Source organism: Polypterus senegalus, chromosome 16 (assembly GCF_016835505.1).
Source record: "Polypterus senegalus isolate Bchr_013 chromosome 16, ASM1683550v1, whole genome shotgun sequence".
Lineage (NCBI taxonomy): Eukaryota > Metazoa > Chordata > Cladistia > Polypteriformes > Polypteridae > Polypterus > Polypterus senegalus.
In genome coordinates, this window is record NC_053169.1 from 41,511,945 (window position 1) to 41,535,126 (window position 23,182).

General features: G+C 40.3%; 1 protein-coding gene across 2 annotated transcripts in view; it reads right to left on the minus strand.

Moving 5' to 3' along the window:
- The window catches only part of ttc7a (tetratricopeptide repeat domain 7A), a 450,183-nt gene that overhangs the window by 142,536 nt on the left and 284,465 nt on the right, over positions 1-23,182 (minus strand). For both annotated transcript variants that reach the window (XM_039737925.1, XM_039737924.1), the window contains 2 exons: positions 5,421-5,537; positions 1,856-1,956 (listed from right to left, as the gene is read on the minus strand). In XM_039737925.1, the coding sequence (XP_039593859.1) occupies positions 1,856-1,956; positions 5,421-5,537 (218 nt within the window). The remainder of the gene's footprint in view (positions 1-1,855; positions 1,957-5,420; positions 5,538-23,182) is intronic.

Sequence of the window (23,182 nt, forward strand, 5' to 3'; positions counted from 1 at the left end):
GACACCGTGTCCTTTAATTATTAACAATATAGATTATTTAAATGAAATTACAGTTTTATCTGTATAATATAATAAACATATTTTGCTGCATTTCATCTTTAAACTGATATCGTCATCATATGTAAATACGCGCTTTATAAAGTGGCTCAGGTTGTGCAATATTATAACTGTATCGCAAGTTTACAGTGAGGTGATTGTACTTATAAGTACAAACAGTTCTACAAGGAGCACTTGATGGACTGATGGAGTGCGTTTAGAGCTCTTGGGATGAAACTGTTACTGAACTGCGAGGAAAGATTTTGAAGCATTTGCCATGTGAGAAGCAGTTCAAATAGTAAGCATGGCTGAGGCAGCGTGTGCTTGATGCTGTATACCGATAATTCTCTTTCCGATCAGCTGCTGTAGAGCTGTGATTCCCAACTCAGATACAGTGATATAAATACTCTGAGTAGTACAGTCAGAGTAATATGAAAAATGATAATCCACTGTGGCAACCCCTAACGGGAGCAGCTGAAAGAAGAAGAAGGTGCAGTGAGAGTAACAACGCTAAAGCAGTTATAGTATTTGGAATAGTTTGGCCATTCCGTGGACCATTATATTGTTACAGGTAATTACAATCAGATGCATTAAACTAATAAGCAATATGCGGTTAATTTCAGTGTATTTATAAAGCCGCATCAGTAATGTGGATTTGAAAAAGAAAAATTAACCACATAACACTGCTTTGATTCTGGGTGCCGCCAGTCTGCAAAACCGAGCGGAGGACTTATGATATACAGCAATGAGGTACCATGGAAATGTGCGTGGCTTTACGCCAAGTTTAGGTTTTATACATCGCGATTTGAACGTGGAAACGTGGTCATTCTGATTCCAGTTGGCTACGCCCCTCACCCCTTAACCACCTAATAGGTAACGTGTGGTGAGTGCACTGGCGCAAAATAGCAGCCATTGCATTATCCATGTGATGCTGCACTTTGGTGGTGGTTGAAGTGGCACCTCACACTTCTTATGTTAAGTGCTTTGAGTAGTGAGTTAAGCGCTATATAGATGTAAAATGTATATTATTAATTAAATGTAAAATATTCTAGAAAAAATAAATAATAGCAAAACCAAAAATGAGTTTAATCAGTTCCTTAATGATTTCAAGGAATCAGGCTGAGCAAATAGCATTTACACAAATGGATGAACTTCAGAATTGTGTCACTGGCAAACATTCCAGAAAGGTTTAACGTGTGTCTTTGGGTTGTGCCACTCAACACACTGGCCAGTTAGTTCAGTGCCTTTCAGCTTTGTAGACATCAGTGAGCCGCCTGCTGGATGGTCTGTCGAAGGTTTTAGATGAGCCAGGAAAAGCAGCCTGCCTGGTTGTGTTACTGTAATGGAAACATCTTTGAGTGCAGATCTCCATTATCTGCTGCTAAGAGGGCACTTAGCACAGCAGTGGCACAGCAATTTCTCCACAAAGAAAGAAATGTTCAGAAATGAAATTTGTAAAACGAAAAATACAGGGGGAAGACAAATGGTGGACCCCGCCTCCTGACACACATGCGCCAAGCTCGATTACGGATAATGATTGTTGCATATAAATGTTAGGCCCAGATTTGTTTAAGTGACACTATTTTATATGTGTAAGGGATTTAAACAGTATCTGACACAGATGGAATAAAACATGAGACATGCAGCTTTTCTCTATTATTATCTAACAACACCCTACCCTGAAGATGATTCAGGAAGCCATGCCCTGCTTTAATGAATACTGACACACTGGCACGCTGCTGTCAAGCAGTCATTATGACACAAAGAACCCCACCCAACTAGTCAGTAGATGTCCCACGTTTTATTGTGTAAGCCTCACCAGTCTCTGGGTCTTGGAATTCTGGGAGGGTCAGATGTAATCCGCTGGGCTTCCTGCTCAAAGGAGAGGCTTCTGCAACACTGCTGCCATCATCCACCTCACTGAAATGTTGAAAATGAACAATAAATTACACACTCGCGTGAAGTGATGGCTGCCAAGTTATGCATGTGGTAATTCTTAATAAGCCCACCCCTCCACACCATGTTTCCAAAATCAGACATGACATCTTTCGAAGAGAATAAGTGTCTGCTGACAACAGAATGATGAGTAGAGGCTCCTCCAGAGTCATCAGACTGCACTGAAACTTTAATTTCTGAAGTTAAGACAAGTCACTCTGAACCCCAGATATTTACTGCACTCTTTGAGGAAAAAGAGAGATGGTAGCACCCAAAATAACTCCTAGATGACCAAGAAGTAAAGAAAAATGGCACCTTCACTGCACAATAACACTAGGGAGAGAAACATGCAGGAAATAAGCACACGATAACTAAGTACACCAAACAAAAAACAAATCTGAACATAACTCTTACAGTGTACTGCCTTGAATGGGAAACACGGCAACAGTTTTCGACAAAGACCAGATGTTAAGACGTGAAATGAGAAAATGGGCAAGATTCATACCAAGAAGTCAGTAACACAAGCATCAAAACCAGAGACAGAACCCTTATTTGTAGTTAAAAGTCACTGCACTAGAATCGACTCATAACACATATACTTGCTATTGACATTTCTCTGTAAATTTGGATTTATAGGAAATATTCATTGTGACCTTTCTACCCACAGCCCCATAAAGTCGAAGTCACTCACCCTCCAGGACATTTACCTAGCAATTACTTCACATAATGGTGATGGCCAAAATAAACAAAAATGCTTTCTGGATGCAAACTAATGCCAAATTCAGACTCCCTGCATTGTTTTCAGGAAAGACAAAAAAATTAAACAAAAATGCAAATCACAAGTACGTTCTAAACCGTCTTTGGACCTTTGGTGGCACGGCTCACTTATTTGACCAGACTAACTCCAAAATATTCTCATTTGCATGCCCCTTCTCTCTGTCTCAACCCTGGCCTATCTTCCTCCCACCAGTTGAACCTTCATATTAATGTCCTTTTGGTTCCAAAGTTGAGGGTCACTTCCAGAGAGTGTCCTATAGAACTCACCAAGTGGTTACCTTAAAAATATTCATCAGTATCATTGCTGGGGTCAAGAATGTAATATGAAAGTCTTATAGCTTTATACCTTTGGAGACCATTCACAGTATGAAACTGGACTCAGGTCTACTGGTGAAAGAATATTCTTCTGGCTGCTTATGTAAAAAGGGACACTTTTTAAATAAATATCTCATCCTTCTTTCTGGTGGTGATATTGCTTTCATGCTGACATGTTAATATGCATTGCTGGTGTCAGCTCATGCTTCATTCACTTTTGTTAGTGCCATGCTGGGCCCTGTCCTTGTCTCACTGCACTCTTTCTTGTTGGCAGCAATGCACTGATTTGACCACACTCACCTTATTACATTTATATGCTCTGGTCAGTTGAGGACACTCTTGAGTTGGGCCAGACATCAAGAGTAGGACCAAAGAAACCACAGAAACATAACATTTGTGGTTTAACTATAAAAGTAACCACACAAGGAAGAAATATTAATAAGGAGAAAGCAATACACAAATAAACATGTGGAAAACAAATAACCTGCTGCTCCATTGGCCTACCTAATTTGTATTCACATCATTATCAAGGTGGAGTACCTAACACACTTGGCTACAATGTACTACACAATGCAATACTCCAAATAACCTCCTTCACAAACCCCATCCTCTCCTCCGCCCACCATCTGAGCTCCTACAAACAACTTCAGACCTGACTCCAAGATGTCTTTTGGCCAGAAGGACCTTTTAAACCCCAGTCTATGAATACTCCTTTATAACTATAGACATGTTGAATAAATTACCAAGTAGTGAGGTGGTGAGTAGGACTTTAATGACTTTGAAATCTCTACTTGATGATACCGTGCAGATTTTAAGTGAATAGAATGGATGAGCTTGCTGGACTGAATGGCCTGTTCTTGTCAGTTCTAATGTTCACACACCACTTGGGAAAACCTAATCTGATTCTGAACCATACACCAGGTGAGGCCTCTATCTGTTGGTGGCTGCCATCCCTGAAGTCCCATGTGAGATTGTCCATAATGTACAGTGCCAAGAAAAAGTATTCACCCCTTGGAAGCGTGCACATTTTATTGTCATAGAACATTGAATAAGAGGGGACAGAATCTGGCTTTTTGACATTGATCCAAAGTAAAATACTCTTTAATGTCAAAGTGAACATGGCACTCTGCAAAGAGATTTAAAATAAGTATAAATATAAAATACAAAATAATTGATTTCAAAAGCATTAATCCCCTTTACATTGACACACCTAAACCCTCACTGGTGCAGGGAATTGGTTTTAGAAGTCCCATAATTAGTTCAATGGAGGTCACCTGTCTGAGGTTTCAGTAGGCTACAGTGGAAATGCTGGAAGGTCCAGCTTGTGGTGAGTCAGTAATGCAGCCTAACCTACACAATGAAGACAAAAGAACATTTGTTCAGACCCTGCGGTGGGCTGGCGCTCTGCCTGGGGTTTGTTTCCTGCCTTGCACCCTGAGTTGGCTGGGATTGGCTGCAGCAGACCCCCGTGACCCTATAGTTAGGGTATAGCGGGTTGGATAATGGATGGATGGATGGATTTGTTCAGAACGGAGAGACTTTCCAGAGAACAACTGCTGCCTGCAAGATTCAACTGCCATAGCCTTATGGGAGAGTGGCAAAGGAGAAAAAATGCACAGGACATCCCAGCTAGAGTATGTCAGACGACACAGACTTTTGTATCTCCAAGAGGGAAACTCCTAGGCTGTCACAGGCCAAGAAAGAGTTGAGCACCCTGGATCTTCTTTAGGTTTGGGCATAGTTTTCTTAGCATCTAATATCAACCAACATGAGAGCCCATTTTACTTTTTGACTGTCTTCCATGCCCCTTAGTTGGCCAACTGTGAACAAATCCCAGCTAGACACAGAACCTATTGCATAGCTGAGTACTTCTGTGTAAATGACTAAAAATGAAATTTTAGTTGCCATTGACCGTCACATGCATGCACAAGATCAGTTTGAAATCACTGATTAGCCTAACACTGATGAGACATGGGAGGAAAACTGGAGTGACCAATACAGACAATGGAGACATTGTGCAAAGAGAATGGCTGATGTGGGATTTAAAGCAAACATGCTACCATGCTAAGTACTGTGCCACCACATTCTTTGACACTGTGATAGCCATAGGCTTAAATAATCTAAAATCTTATCATGCTGAAAACAAAAAAAAAACAAAACACTCCTCTGAGTAACGTGGGATTAGATTAAAACATTTTATACATTTCAAAATATTACACAAGAACTTTGCTCCAAAAAGGACAGATGCTTTTAAATGTGACACAAACGGGGACAACAGACAAATAAAATAAGAAGTTACTTCTGTGATAGATCAGTTATGTAACAGGGGGGTGACATTTGGGAGAACCCATGAATACCTGGAGTGAGTCAAGTTGAAGGATGTCTGCCAGAAGGTCAGCATCTGTCTGCAGGTGGCCAGTGCTACATCAGGACCCTTCAGTTGTGCTTCAATCTTAGCCTTTGTGAAAAGCAAACTAGGGAGGAAAACAAAAGAACAGTTAAATGCATTGTATTCTGATCAGAAACTCTTTTAGTGTGTAGCACCATTTAATGTCAGGCCTATCTCACCACCAAATACTGTACACAACTGTTACAAGAGCAGAGAGACAGCAGGGTGTCCACCCATGAATATAAAGAGTGTATGCAATGAAGCAAAGGCACGTGTTAAGGTCGTAGGTATGAAGGCATAACAAAGCCAAATATTTGGGCTAAAGTTCCAGGTAGAGAGTGGCACAAAGCTGAATGTGCCCCTGCGGCATGGCCTATAGAAGGTTGGATTTTATTTCTTAATAATTCGAAGGCACCTCAGTTATTACCATTGCCTGCTCAAATCCCTAACCAGCCACTACCTCTGTGAAGTTTGGATGTCCGCTCTGTATTTGTGGATTTTGTTTTTTTTTTACTGGGGATTCCAGTTTTCATCCCAAAGCCATGCAACTTTAATTTACTGGTGTCTATAGAATGGTCCACAGTGGCTAAGGTTGCACTCACACTAGGTACGTTTGTTCTGTACCGTGCCTGAGCGCAATTATCCCCCTTCCCTGCTCCCACACTGGCCTGCATTCACACTGGCCTGGGCACGTTTTTGTCATCCCCATGCAACTTTGTCTAAAGTCAAACCAAGATCCGAACACGGAATGACAGCATGCATGTCAAAATGCTTTTACTTATTTTGTTTCTTTATTTTTTGAAGTCATGTAGGTCAGGATAACGCTCTTTCCTCTTAGATTTATTGAGTGTGCAGCACAGTGTTTTGCTGTTAATCGCGCTGCACTTACGAGAAGATTTTTACGGAGACAAATGGTGTTCAGGAAGGAATTTTCAGCTTTTCTTGCCAGCTACAATTCACGTCCATCTGTGAGAATAAAAACCTGTTTTTAACTCAGATGGTATCAAATGAAAGGAGAATTGCACTGTCTAACTTGTCACATCATCATACTCGAGCACGTTTAGAGATCACATTGTTCTCAAATTCTTCTATTCCAAGGTACGGTTGGCCTGGCACAGAGCGATCACACTAGTCAAACAAACTGGACTTTGGGGAAGCTACATGCAGACAAACAGGCACAGAATGAATTGCTAGTGTGAGTACACCCTAAGTGTGAATGTGCCCCGTGCTTAACTGTTGCCCAGTGGTATTGTGATAGGTCACTGCAGCTCTGACTTACATGAATCAGATTAGAAAATAGATGGACGGATTCACATATTTGTCCTTTTCATAGTCAAAGGCAATAGAGCTCACAAATCATATTTTTGTTGCCTTAATATGTTCCACACAAATACTGTTAATAATGAAATATACCCTTCTTGGATCAAAATTTTAAAATGTTGATAAAGGTGACCACACAGCTGTAAGTATGCAGGTTAAAATAAAGGAAAAGAGGTAGGGATGTTATCTAATGTTTCTGTTCTGGGTGACCTGGAAAAAGAAAATCAATCACACAACCTGACGCAGTAAAAGACTTTGCCAAGTCAACAATGGGTATTATGCCTAGATAAAGAAAAAGGGCTTGTCTTTAAAAGGACATTTAGTATAAAAGGCCAGAGGCATCGTGTAAAATACATGCCAATTCTTATGCAAAAGTTGGCATTTAGAAAACGCAAGCTTGAAGTGTCCTACACAGACTTTTTTGGTGTTGACATTTTAGTGACACCAAGGCAATGAAGTGAACAGAAAATGTTGTTTCATTGTGCATTTCAATGACACATCAGTTATATTTCAATGATCTTGAATAAATCATATCACAGGTATGTCCACTCAATATAGCAGTCTTCAGTGTTGGTAATAACACCTAATGCATACACTTACTGTTAACTGTCTTAGTGTCTAGCCACCCTAATAAAAGGATAAGTGTCTGTGTCTCTGTCTGTGTGTCAGCCTGGCTACTATCTCTCTGTCATTTCAAAAAATGGTGCCTCACAAACATTTTTAGCAATAAAATGCATTTCATTTGTCATTTCAACAGATGGCACATCACAAACATTAACACTGCTTTTGTAAATTCCACACCAAATGGCATATAACAGAGACATACGCATTATATGGTGCACTGCAAACGTTAATGCTGAGGTCTACGTTGATTACTTCGATTTCATCCCATCTTAGAAGGGTAGCACAGTTAGTGTTGGCTATAAAAAGCAATATCAGCGTTACCAAGAAGGGAACCATCATTCACAGCATTACCCTGAAGTCTGCTTACCAAACTATTATTTGCTAAAATAAAGGAATTCTGGTTTCAGCTGGGCCACCTCACAACAGTGTAATTCAGACACATTTGAGCATCACATACAGTATTAGTTGTATATTAACTGAAAGTGTACAAAAGCAAATTCATTTTGTGATGTTACATTTATCACACCATGTGTGTTGTCAATTGTGCCAATTACATTGCTACAAATTATCTTTAGATTTCAGCCCACTCAGCCTTAACCATACAGAAATTGGATGCATCTGGTGTAATGGATGGCATACAGAGATTGGCATCCCAGCGATGATTCAATAAGGACCCTTACCTGGCTGGGAGGCACAATGGAAGGACTGGGGAAGATAAGCATGGATAAATATTTTCTCCCCCATTATCTTAGGTGGCAACCTCCTTGGGTTAGGATCCTACATGGACACCCGCAGGGCATGCTGGAACTTGTAGTCCCATGAGGCAGCCCTGTTGGGTTCCATGGGGACTGCCAGAGGGAGCTGAAGGGATTCACAATCCCTACTTTTTGGGACTTTCGAATGACCTGAAAGTACTTCCATCATTCTATGCCCTGGCACCGGAAGTACCCCAGGGTCTAATAAAAAAGAAGCCACTCGACCTCATCCAGGGAAGTTGGAGTCAAATGGAAGAAGACAAAGTTTGCCTGGGAGGTGTGGAAAAAGGGAGAGAAGAATTTCATTACTATCATGTCTTTGTTGAAACCTTTTTCAAGATATTTTTGTATAATAAATGCTTGTTGTCTGTGCAGTTGTGTTTGGAGTGCTGCAATGCCCCTACTGGTCACACTGGGTAGCTTCTTAATTATGATATCCCATACAGATGGCATAACACAGCTCGGGGATGCCTGTGAGGTTCCTGACTGTTCAGCCAGTTCATGGCAAAAAACACCCATCGCCAAATACGTTATGGTTGTTAATACCTGTAATGGGACAGGGATTGTATGATTTTGGCTCCTGCCATCTTAGATAGGCCAAGATGAGCATACACATGACCCAGACCCTGTCCCTCAGGATATTATGCCAATTCAAGTTAGTTGTGTTGTCCCCTCACCAGCCATTTTTCAGATGCACACCAGACTACTTGTGGCCTCCTCTTTGCAATGTTTTTTCCAACACATGAATCATCAGGTCTCCTGACTCCTGTTTCCTTTTTTTGCTCCTCAGCACACAGTACTTTGTCTCCTCCCTTCAGCTCCGGTTATCCATCTGAAGTCCTCCTCACACAGGTTGCAATTCAACATCACCTGCTACCGCTGCAAACGCCAGACCTCTTGATCCTCATGGCCTGTTTTCATAGCCTATGTCACGGGGTGCCCAGCTCCGAACAGCACTCCCTAGAAAGCTGTAGAACACACGGGATGCTTCAGTCTGATGGTAGGTCCAAAATTTTGTGTGTTTCATTGTTTGAAAACTAAAAAAATTATTTTCTTTTCAAAATAACATTTATTTATTTAGAATTGTGTTCATATTTACCATTATACACTGTATTGTGAGAGTACAGTGTTGTGAAGACTGTATCACAATACATATTATATATGGATTATGTGTATTATCTAATGTCTAATTAAGAATGGGGCAGCAAAAATTTGGCTTGCTTCAGATGGCATTATTTAGTGCACCGGCCCTAGGCACAACACTTACAGGCATCATAACATGCCATTTGAACTGAAGTGCGCTCATTCTTTCATTTTCTTTTTAAATTAGCTTCTCCACATTTGTTTAACGTGAAACTCTTTCCTGGCCTGGATTAGCTATAAATCTAAAAGTCACTTCACAAAACCTCTCGCACCTATTCAGTGCCAGCTGCTCTCCTCTGTTTACTGACAGACAGCGTCCTTCACACCAAGGGCAGCCTTGAGATTGATTTTTTTAAGAGCTTATTCCCGACTTGGGGAAGGCACCGTGGACAGGAAAAGCCAACGCCAGCAGTTAAACAGAGTGATTTATCATTCCGGGTCTACCTTGACCCAAATTCTTAATGCTTTTGAACCAGTGTGGTACAGACTATAAAAGGGCATTGGCATAGCTGGATTCAAGATTTCTAAAGAGGCAAAGGGCTGTAGGGAGCAACAATGGGTTCATTATGATACATCTGTATGATGCATCCCATTATTTTCTGCTCCGTGAATGAGTGTGTTCTATGATGGGCTGGTATCCCATGAAGAGATGGTTCATTTCTTGTCCTGTCTCCTGTTTTCCCCTCTACAACAACAGACTTCCAGTACCATACCAGCACTTGCCATTTACAGGAATTTTCAGATGAACATCCATCATAGGCTGCATTACTAATGAAGACAAGTCAGAGTTCAAGAAGGTTGTGGAGGACATTGTCTTGTGGTGCAAGGACAAGAACATGAAACTCAACATCAGCAAGACAAAAGAGCTTATGGTGGACTTCAGGCATGCCAAGGAGCCTCTGAGACCAGTCACTATTCAGGAGAAAGATGCAGAAATGGTACCTAGGGGTCCATATAAACAACAAACTGGACTGGTCAGACAACACAGTGGCGATGTATAAGAAAAGCCAGAGCAGACTGAACTTGATAAGGAGACTCAGGTCTTTTGATTTGTGCAGCTAGCTATTGGAAATTATCTATCAGTCCATAGCAGCCAGTGTGGTGTTGAACGCTGTGATTTCCTGGGGAAGCAACTTGAGCTCAAAAGAAGCACAATGCTGAACAAACTTATCAGGAAAACCAGCTCCATCACAGGGCAAACCTTGGACAAACTGGAAGCTGTTATGGAAAATAGGATGACACTAAAATTGGATGCCGTCATGAAAAATCCTCTCCATCCCATCCAGGAGGTTCTCTTTTGAAGCACTTTTAGCCACAGGCTCATTCCAGCAGGGTGTTCTAAGTAGCACCTCTGGGGGTCTTTTCTGCCCACTGCTATCAGGCAATTCAATGTTTCCTTCTGGGACACTCATTCATTCATTTCGAAATACCATTTTGAAATATATGGACAGTATACATTTATTAATTTTATATTTATTATTGATTTGTTTTTATTAACGTATCAATTGACTGATGAGCTGTATTATTTGTCCTGTGAGTCTGCATCCTTGTTTTTATGTTTCTGCTGCTGCATGCATATGGATAAGGATAGAATTGGCCCCATATAAATGGCTGTGTGTGAGGGTGTTCTGCAATGGACTGGTGCCCCATCCATGGGTAGTTCTGGTATCCTCAGCTCTTAGCTGTACTAACCACGTCCATTAATGGAGTTGCACTCCCCACAACATGGCCCTCAGTCTCAACTGAAGGAGGTGCACAATTTTCATGGGTCAGGGAAAATAGGCCAAAAGAACAAGATGGAGAAGAAAAGATTATTCAAGAACTGAACTTGAGCTCCGTAAGGGAAATACAAAGGGAGCCAAAAAATTATATACACACTTTAACAAAAAAAAAAAAACACTGCATTAAAGTTGTGATATTAAATTCATACAGACGGCAAGAGATGAATTTAAGTAACTTTTGACTTCTACATTTACAAAAGGTGCTCAAATTGGGTACCATAAGCATCCAGACACTTCTGATTACAGTGAACTACTTCTTGAGCAATGTTAGCCAAAGTGTCCAGTGAGATTGATGCGCATGTTTCAGGACAGCATGAAGGAAGCTCAGCTGCACCTCTTCGTCCTATCTATTGTCCATTGTCCTGGCAAATTCTTATCAAGGTAAGCTGTCATGGTGGTAGTGTGGTGGTGCGTCATCTTGTCTGATGTAACACTGCGGTTCTTTTATCTATGAAGGACTCTTAAGGATGCTGTGTATCGTAGAAAACCAGCTACATTGGCTGCACTTCGAGAAGAAATTGAAACGACATGTGGATCAGTCTCACTGGACACTTTGCCCAACGTTGTTCAAGTAGTAGTTCACCATAATCAGAAGTGTCTGGACGCTCATGGTAACCATTTATAGCATGTGTTGTAAATGCAGAAGTCAAAAGAAACTTAAAATTGCCCCTTAATATCTGTATAAATTTAACTTGCTTAACTTGCCAACTCCCTGGGGTGGGTGCTGAGCGCCTGCTATCTCGTGGTTGAGGCGCTCAAAGGGCGTCAGTGTGCCCCTCTGTTAGAGAAAGCGATTGTATTTAAAGAGGTGGTATGTAGAAGAGTATGCAGGGCGCAGGAGGAAGATGGTTTGATCCTTAGTTATTATAGATAGAAAATCAGTTACTTGAGTATTTTACTATTTTAAATACCAATGAATAATAAAACATAGTAAAAAGTAAAAGTAAAAAAGGAAAATGTAATGAGAAGTAAATAAAAAATGAAATTACATTAAGGCCTCATCAAAAACAATATTATGAATTACTTTATCCTCTAACTTGCATTCTATAAATGTTGCTTTTATGCATTTCTGTTCACATATCATTTAGAATATTCTCTTTTTCTCTTATTGAACAATTCTCTTTGTTCTTGATTTTTATAATATGCAGTTGTTTTTTCTTCTTTTCTTTTTTTTTTTGACGTTCATTATCAGCTCATGCTGCTGTTTTTCTATCGCGATCTAAAATTCGACGTTCTTAAAGAGATCATTTGCTTTTCTGCCTTAGCCATTATTACCGACTGCATTGAAGGGCGAGTTAGCAGCCCTGAGAGCGTCACGGGGTGCTATGCAGTGAGGATGTGCGCAGGAGGAGTAATGATTGGGTGAGCAGTGTGGAGGGGAGTGGTCAAGGCTGAATAACGCGGACATGCTGGAAAACTTTTTTTAATATAATGAGAGATATCCCAACTTTAATAGAGGATTTTCTTTTGTTGAAGCGTGTATACATTTTTTTGGCTCACTCTGTAGATTAAATTAAGGTAGAGACACAACGCTTTAACAATGTGCGATTAAACTCCACAATTCATGTAAGATGTAGTAATAAAAGTAAAGAAAAAATATGAATCAAGGTTTAAAGAGGGCCATCATTTCAGACAGACATTCACTTGGGAAGAAAAAAATTATTCTTCCTTCCTTCTTCTTAGATTGGATGAGGGCTACAAAATTTGTCTCGATCACTGAAGCATTCTTGTGATGTTTGAGGTGGCCATCCACACTTCTAAGGCATGAAAACTGCCTTTTAAATAAACAGCACTGAGAACGTAGCAACACTCTGTTCAGTGCCAGATTCACTCAGTTGGGTGACTCTGGACTGTGACATCTCGGTGGCCCCAGCCCATGTTCCCAGTTTTTAAAACAACACAAGGTAATGGGATGAAAACAATCAAGCAAATAACAGCAATATCATAAATGGAATTGAAATAAAGAAATTGTCAAACTCGAGCCTAGATAAAACCAAACACATGTGAATTTGCAAATTACACAAGGTACTCAGGGGAGGAACAACTTGATAGCCAAATTAATACCATATAACTAATTTTAGAAACTCACCTCAAACTGTCCAGTTAGACCACTCATTCTCAAACTTTTTTTCTCTCACAGACCTTCAAACATGAAGGTCATATCTGACGAGGGTCCCTATTATATGTTATTTCTTGTAACAACAGTGTGAATCAGACTTTATCAAAGCAGTATCTCTCAAGTACTGGATAAGTAAGTGAGCAGACCTGCTTTTATCAGGTGATTCATCTAATTGGAGTGCAAGTGTTTCATTCTGCAAGACCCCTTCAATCAACTGACCTTCAATGTCTTGTGCCGTGTCACCGATGTGTCAGACAACCTCATCACAGCCTCGGATTGTTTGTTCAAGCTGGCAAAAAAAACGTATTACTGTGCATAACTTTGCTTGTTTCAGTAGCAGCTGGATGAACAGGGCTCTCTCTAATCGTATGAGACAAGCTGCACTTGGCCATTAAGTACGCCCTTTATCCTTTATTGTAAATTTTCCTTTCTTTAGATATGATTTCTTGCTGACCCTGTGAATTGCTGTCTTTATGACGAGACCATTCTGCTTTTGAGCATGTGTGGGATGCCTTCTTTCTAAGTGTCTCTTAAGTTTAACAGGTTTAAAACTGTCATGGCTGAGGATTTATGAGCACAAAACACACAGAATATAAGGGCTTACCTTCAATAAGCAAGCAAGTAAATCCATAGTGCAGGAAGTCAGTTTGGTGTTTACACTTCACGTTCTTTTCCAATAAATGCTGGCACTTTGCCTTATATTTATTATTATTATTATTTTTATTATTATTATTATTAATATTATTATTAACTAGTCATCCCTTGTGGCTCTCCCATGTAGTAGTGAAACAGGACAGTGAGGCGGGCCCCGCCTGGCTCCCTACTCCTGACGTCATGCTTCCTCTTTCCTTCAGCCCGCAGCCTCTGTCTCAAATTAGTGTGAATACATCGCTCCTGCAAGCGAACTATGAGTCTTAGCGCAATGAGAAAAGTCACAAAACCAACCAGTATGTTCAAGCAAATTATAGAAAACAATCCGATCTAAACCCGTTAAGTAGTTCTCTCATTCGCTATCTAAGCAGCAGTAAGGTACGCCCCGAGGTTGGTGTGTGAGTGAGGAGAGCCCCGCCCCCCTCCCCTCAGCCCGCTGCATGTCTCTCGGATTTGCGCAAATACATCGGTACCACAAGTGAACTATGATACTTAGCGTGATGAGAGAAGTCACAAAATTAGGGTTAAGTAGTTCTCTCATGAAAATGGACAGGCATACAGACAGACAGGTGTTAGATTTTATATATAGACAGATAATAATAATAATAATTTTTTACAATTATGTTGCGCTTTTCTCACTTCTCAAAGTGATTCTCATAGTGATTGGGGAGCCACTTCAACCACCACCACAATGTGCAGCATCTGTCGGAATGATGCAAATGCAGCCATTTTGCAGCAGTACCCTCACCACACAGGCGCTGTGCAGTGGTGAAGTGCTGAGAGAAATACCCAATTAGAGACAGGGCATGACTAGGAGGCCAGAATGACCAGGCTGTGATGGGCAGTTTAATCAGGACATCGGGATATACCCTGGTATCGTTAATGACAAAAGAGAGTCAGGACCTCGGTTTTACATCTCATCCAAAGGAGGGTGCCATATTTAAGCACAGCATCCCCGTCATTGCACTGGGGCATTAGGATCCACATTCAGACCACAGGGTAATACCCCCTGCTGGCCTCCCCAACACCTCTTCCAGCAGCAACCTAAGCTTGTCCTGGTTGGTCTCCCATCTAAACACTAGCCGGGCCTGGACAGGGTTAGCTTCAGGTGGGTATCCTCTTCTGAAGTGCATGTGGTGTTATCATCTTCTTGAACAAATCACTCCCACCAATCTATTAGATTTTTGTCATATAATCTTTCTCTTAATTTTTTTTTGTTCGTTTAGCATGACAAACTGTTTCATTTTCATTACTGAATACATACAAGGATTGTTGTAAGAATGAATGTCTATAATGAGGGCGGCACGGTGGTGCAGTGGTAGCGCTGCTGCCTCGCAGTTAAGGAGACCCGGGTTTGCTTCCCAGGTCCTCCCTGCGTGGAGTTTGCATGTTCTCCCTGTGTCTGCGTGGGTTTCCTCCCACAGTCCAAAGACATGCAGGTTAGGTGGATTGGTGATTCTAAATTGTGTTTGTGTGTGTCCTGCGGTGGGTTGGCACCCTGCCCAGGATTGGTTCCTGCCTTGTGCCCTGTGATGGCTGGGATTGGCTCCAGCAGACCCCCGTGACCCTGTGTTCGGATTCAGTGGGTTAGAGAATGGATGGATGTCTATAATGAATGTAACAACACCATTTACAAGTGGTCAAAATAAAACAGTTAAAGTGAGACAAGGTGCTACTGATGCCCTGCATGCCACTACATGAAGAGTTCAGACACTTTAGAAGTGCCCTCCCAGAATTTCCCTTATGTACCCCCATTTTGAGAACCATCAAATTAGACTATAAGTTCTTGTTTTTTTTTTAAATTGAAAGCACCACATTTTTTATTTTAAGCAGCCAGCAATACACAGTAAACGTTAAAAGCAAAAATGTTTAAGGTTGTAGCCATTTGTTCCCACACGAACTGTCATCCAATTCAAGTTTGATTTCTATCCATTCTGGCTGGGACAGGGACCTGCTGCTCATGACTCCGAATTGGGTTAAGTGTATATGTCAAAGTGTAGTCTATAGTCAATGCTCTTGGTCAAGGCTAAAATAACGCTAATGCAGGTTGTTGTTAATCTTTTCAATAACAGTAGACCATGATACCCACATTTCTCTTGGCAGAGTTGCCTGAGCTAAACAATTTCAGGTTAAGTACCTGTTCTTTCCCTTCATGTACAGTAAATACAAAATTTCACTATAGTTATCACTTAAAGCTAGAGAACTCTTATCTCCAAACTTAAGATGCTTCCCTCTTTCTTTGATAGAATCAGCAACTGGAACCAACAGTAATCATTTTCTCTTTGGCTGCTAAACCAGTACCTTTCTTCCTAACCCTAATTTGGTTTGCAAAAATGCAGTCTTCTCCTGTTAAGGAATGAGCTGAAGTGCAAGTTCTGATCCCACATGCTTTACCAAAAAATGGTGCCCGTGACATCATTCATCTGTTCTGCCTGAACTTATGTTGAAGAATTTTAGCTTGGGGTGTGAACCTGAAGATGAGACAGAAGGGAAAGTCAAAAGGATTAGTAGCCAAAAGATCTGAAACTAACCAAATGACACCTCTCAAAACATGAATCATTAAAATGCTTGGCCAAAGTTACATTGCCAAAGAATGATTTATAGAACACTAAATAAAGAGAGAAGGTCTGATCAAAGACCAAGACAAAGTCAATCATTAAAGTTTCTTTCCAGATACCACCGGGTATAACTTGTAAACATTAGTCATTGCATCTTTTATAATCTTTATTAACTTTATCATGATAGCGTATCTGGGGATCGTCTTCCCGGCTCTGTTAAGGTAAGGTCACCACTCCGGGACAAGAGAGGGTGCTGTTGCTCACCGTATCTTCTCATTTACTTACAGTTCCAAGAAGACATCCAAGTACAATGCCTAACCCTGCCCACGATGCCCAGAGCAGGCTCTGCCCCTTCCAGTTATGCTCCTAACCAAACCTTATAGATTAATATATTTGGACTTATATGTATTCAAAGAGAATCATGAGCACATAAGAAGACAAGTATTATATCTTATCGAGCACTAATATTGTAAAGGTTAAGCTTAACAAGGCGTATGCCTATATATTTTTTATTTTCTTGAGTAAGTTAGAAACCACCAATATATTATAAGTCAAGGGTCAGGTATGCAAAGAGAGGTGGAGAAAATAAACTCCTGCCTTCCAGATGGGGAATGCAAACTTTTAGGCTGGTAATTTTGGTGATGAACACTGGACTGGTGCTAAGCAGGGATAGGGCCTGTCAAGTGAGCATGACGAATAGAAACAGTGCTACGCCCAATAATTTGGGAAAATATTGGTGAAACTAGTTGGAGGCAGAATTGAGGGAATGGAATGTTGGAAGTCGGATGAGGATGACACATGTGTTGGGTGATAAGAACTGTAATAAAAGTAAGGGTTGCCCATCACTGGGCGCTCATTTCATTTGAACTGGGTCCGTGTGCTCATCGCCCAATAAAGGTTGATTCTGCCGCCTTTCCCGAGACTCCGTGTGCCTTTCTTTGAAGAGAGGGTGCTTCATCTCTCCACAATAACCTCATTTTAGGTCAGAGCTACCATGTGATTTACACCTTTTGCTCCAGACACAGAACCTTTTGTCTTGGGCCATTGTGGGGTGGCATTTTCATTGTACTACAGCATACTCTTTGTTTTTGTTTTATTATTACATGTGGTGCTCTAACACTCCTTGGTGATTATTTGTGGTCTCTCCACCCAGTCACAACTTATATTTATAAGCTATGAGATGAGTGTCAGGTTCATTTCAATGCTAAAAAGAGTTACACCATCTTGTTAGGACACTCATTTTCAGTCTTTTATTCAGGCACACAGCATTCAGTTCTGTCAGATGAATCTTTTCTATTGATTTTGATACTTAATCGCTGCTCTCATCACATCTCCATATTTTACTGACTTGTCTATTTGGTCCTTTTATGGTTAAGATTTCGTTATCTTGTGTGGACAATGTGTGGAGCTATGGAATCAACCCCATACTAAAAAAGAAAGCCAATGAGGCCAAAGTGACAAAACATCTTACATTTGCTATCTTATCGAAGACAAATACATTGAGAGGAATGAACACTGCTGTTGAGTTTTAGATGATTCAAAACAAAGCGAACTGTGAAATTATAAACAGACTTGGTGTAAATTTAAATGGTTTATTGACTGAAAAAACAGCAAGGCTAAGCCATGCAAAAACAATGAATAGGAAATAATGCCAAGAAATACAGAAATGATTCAGAATGAAAATAACATCAAGCAATACAAAAATATTCTACATGGAAAAGAGGCCAAAATACTGTAATTCACAAGGAAGTAAGACCAAGTTAGGCTCAAAAAGTCCCTAAAAATTTAAACTCCCTGAAATACTCAAAAAAGATAAAGACGTCACTACTCAAAAGCAATAAAATGCCTAAATGCCCAGTGAAGCTAAATGCATAAATATTCAAAAAACCAAAAGGGGCTAAAATCCACAAAACTAAAGCTGACCTGAAGATACAAGAGAATAAGAAGCCAACAACAGACAGAAATACTCGATTACTCAGCCATTAGTCTGGGGTCTGTGCAGCCTTTAAATAGGGGCAGCCCCCTTAGCTACACAGCACTGAAAGACCCTCTTGCTACTAGCCTCAACATAAACTGGAAAGGAAGAAACTTAATTAAACAACAATAAAATAATTTTAAAACAGGTTATAGAGAAGCTCAAGCTCAATGAAAACGATCAAACACAGAAGAAAGGAAATTAAGAAAAGCAGAACCATTATGAGAAATAACAAAGCAATTTACAAAAAATTAGCAATGTAAACAGACTACAAACAAAACTCAAGACAGGGACAGTCCTGACAAAACCATGACAAGCAGTGTGCCTTAAGGCACAAAATAAAGACATGCAGGAAATGAACAGGGCAATACAGATTGTACGACTACAAGCTCTTCTGTATCCAACTCATGTAACACTCCTGATGCTGCCGGTGACAGTCCAGCCTTTGTCCTATCTCATCTTCTGATTCTGAGCCCACCAAGGGTTAGATCCAAAGGAGCTACTAAGGCCCAGATGGTTGCTATTTCAATTTCATTTTGCTTTTCTGGTTCATACTCTTTATGAAGGATACCCTGGGATTGTTAATGACAAAAGAGAGTCAGGACCTCGGTTTTACATCTCATCCAAAGGAGGGTGCCATATTTAAGCACAGCATCCCCGTCATTGCACTGGGATCCACATTCAGACCACAGGGTAAGCGCCCCCTGCTGGCCTCCCCAACACCAACCTAAGCTTCTCCTGGTTGGTCTCCCATCCAAACACTAGCCGGGCCTGGACAGGGTTAGCTTCAGGTGGGTATCCTCTTCTGAAGTGCATGTGGTGTTATCATCTTCTTGAACAAATCATTCCCACCAATCTATTAGATTTTTGTCATATAATCTTTCTCTTGGTTTTATTTGTTTGTTTAGCATGATGAACTTTTCCATTTTCATTACTAAATACATATATGGATTGTTGCAAGAATGAGTGATGGTGTGAACTTCAAGAAATGAATGTCTATAATGAATGTAACACCACCACTTACAAGCTGTCAGAATAAAACAGTTAAAGTGAGACAAGGTGCTACTGATGCCCTGCATGCCACTACATGAAGAGTTCAGACACTTTAGAAGTGCCCTCCCAGAATTTCCTTTATGTACCCCCATTTTGAGAACCATCAAATTAGACTATAAGTTCTTGTTTTTTTTTTTAAATTAAAAGCACCACATTTTTTTATTTTAAGCAGCCAGCAATACACAGCAAAACTTAAAAGCTGTCATGTTTAAGGTTGTAGCTATTTGTTCCCACATGAACTGTCATCCAATTCAAGTTTGATTTCTATCCATTCTGGCTGGGACAGGGACCTGCTACTCATGACTCCAATTGGGTTAAGTGTATATGTCATAGTGTCTATATAGTCAATGCCCTTGGTCAAGGCTAAAATAACCAGCTTTTCTGGTTTCTCTGCTCCTGGAGTAAGTACTTGTGAGGTCCTATCCATAAGCAGATGCACTACAGTCTCAGGCCACAGTTCATCTCACATGACTACTCACTTTGTTCCTGCCGGAGGTTATGATATTCGTACTGTCAGGACATCGGTCCATGCATGCCCCTGCAAGGTAGCACCCTGCTTGTCTCCAGCACTGGCCCCTCTCTGGCACCCATTTATTCCTGCTCAAACTCTAACCATAAAAGCAAGTTAGATCTCGATATATTCTACAGAACTCTCAAAATGGACCAGACCTAACCTACTATTACTATACTGTTACCTACTAACCTGTATTTTCTTGTTAGTTTTGGTGTTGTTTTGATTACTTGTTATATTTTAAATACAGTGGTGCTTGAAAGTTTGTGAACCCTTTAGAATGTTCTATATTTCTGCATAAATTTGACCCAAAACATCATCAGATTTTCACTCAAGTCCTAAAAGTAGGTAAAGAGAAACCAGTTAAACAAATGAGACAAAAATATTATACTTGGTCATTTATTTATTAAGGAAAATGATTGAATGTTACATATTTGTGAGGGGCAAAAGTATGTGAACCTTTGCTTTCAGTATCTGGTGTGACCCCACTTATCAGCAATAACTGCAACTAAACATTTCCGGTAACTTTTGATCATTCCTGCACACCAGCTTGGAGGGATTTTAACCCATTCCTCCGTACAGAACAGCTTCAACTCTGGGATGTTGGTGGGTTTCCTCACATTAACTGATCACTTCAGGTCCTTCCAGAACACTTCGATTGGATTAAGGTGAGGACATTGACTTGGTCGTTCCAAAACATTAACTTTATTCTTCTTTAACCATTCTTTGGTAGAATGACTTGTGTGCTTGGGGTCGTTGTCTTGCTGCATGACCCACCTTCTCTTGAGATTCAGTTCATGGACAGATGTCCTGACATTTTCCTTTAGAATTCTCTGATATAATTCAGAATTCATTGTTCCATCAATGAAGACAAGCTGTCCTGGCCCAGATGCAGCAAAACAGGCCCAAACCATGATACTACCACCACCATGTTTCACAGATGGGATAAGGTTCTTATGCTGGAATGCAGTGTTCTCCTTTCTCCAAACATAACGCTTTCATTTAAACCAAAAAGTTCTATTTTGGTCTCATCCGTCAACAAAAAATTCTTCCAATAGCCTTCTGGTTAGTCCACGTGATCTTTAGCAAACTGCAGACAAGCAACACTGTTTTTTTTGTAGAGCAGTTGCTTTCTCCTTGCATCCCTGCCATGCACACCATTGTTGTTCAGTGTTCTCCTGATGGTGGACTCATGAACATGAACATTAGCCAATGTGAGAGAGGCCTTCAGTTGCTTAGAAGTTACTCTGGGGTCCTTTGTGACCTCGCCGACTATTACACGCCTTGCTCTTGGAGTGATCTTTGTTGGTCGACCACTTCTGGGGAGGGTAACAATGGTCTTGAATTTCCTCCATTTGTACACAATCTGTCTGACTGTGGATTGGTGGAGTCCAAACTCATTAGAGATGGTTTTGTAACCTTTTCCAGCCTGATGAGCATCAACAACTCTTTTTCTGAGGTCCTCAGAAATCTCCTTTATTCATGCCATGATACACTTCCACAAACGTGTTGTGAAGAGCAGACTTTGATAGATCCTGTTCTTTAAATAACACAGGGTGCCCACTCACACCTGATTGTCATCCCATTGACTGAAAACACCTGACTCGAATTTCACCTTCAAACTAACTGCTAATCCTAGAGGTTCACATACTTTTGCCATTCACAAATATGTAATATTCAATCATTTTCCTTAATAAATAAATGACCAAGTATAATATTTTTGCCTCATTTGTTTAACTGGTTTCTCTTCATCTACTTTTAGGACTCGAGTGAAAATCTGATGATGTTTTAGGTCATATTTATAAATATAGAAAATTCTAAAGGGTTCACAAACTTTCAAGCACAACTGTATTTTATGTAATGTCTATAATTGAGTACTGCCACTTTAAAGTGGCATCCATTCCATGTGCTCTTTGGGGCACACCACAGGAGGCGGGGCCCCCTAAAATCACCACACCTGAGAATTCCCTCGGGCCATTTAAGCCACAGCAAAAGGCAGCTCAGAGGCTATTCTACAAAGTATGCTTATGAAATTGACACTTAGCCAAATAAGTTTTTCTTGAGTAAGACTCATTTTCCACTTGAGGCTCAAACAGCTCCACAAACACAAAGTGTTTCTTGTTAATTTAGGATAGGCCTAAGCAATCCATAATTAAGCAGCCTTGACAACCAATCTTCAATAACATCTACAATGGCTCAAAACACACAGAGGAGAGTGCAAGATCTGCAACTTGAGTACCTTTGACTTTAATTGTGACAGTGATAGGATGTGTGGTGTATTATGGGACAGCTTACATTTTTATTTAATTGTAGTAAAATAGTGTAACATGTGAAACAGATGGTGGTGGTCATTTCAGCAGTTGATCTAGAAATAAGATTTGATCTGCTGTATAATAACACAAAGAGGAAATGTGTCTGCTATTAAGAAAGTGAGACAGGCTGCGTGGCAATCTATAGCAGACTGATACCAGTGCACATTGCAGGTCTGAATTTGTGCATTGCATAATTAAATGTTTTTCAAATTTAAAAAGTTTCCTTTAAATTGGAAATTTGATGGTAAACATTGTAATTTGTAAGAGTCATACTTGAAATGCTTAAGTTTTGTAGCAATGTGAAGCACATTTAGTAGCAAGTGAAAGTATATTCAAGAACATACTTCAGAATTACTAGAATATACATTTATATTCAAACATGCATTGTGCATTTAACAATAAAAAAGAAAGATGCAGCTTCTGCTGATGCCCTGATGTCAGTCCTGCTGAATGAGTTTGCCCTCGTCAGAATGTTTGATTGCACAACACGATTGGTCATTCAGGTTAAAAAAGTCATTTAAAAGGACTGACCTGAGCTCTGATGTTATGAATGACTTGTTGTTTACACAGTCAGCATCTAACGAGCTTGGCGGTGCCATTATTCACATATAAGAACAGGCTATTATGCTTGGGAAGCCTAAATAAAATTATCTAGTGGTTCTGATGCAACTTAGAAATAATGCATTTTACAGAGATTGACTTACCAAAAAAATCTGCATGGTGGTCAGGCATTTACTATGGTGAGTTGACTTTGCAATGGCTTCAGCTAATCGCATATAAAGTTGGTCTTTCTAATTGTACAGTAGTAAGGAAATGTCAAGTCTGAGCTGTCCTTTAACAATACTTGTTATGAACAATCCAAGCTCCCTCATTCATCATTTTTTCTTGGAATGAGCACACAGTGTGTGATCCTCCAGGGCTGTTGAAT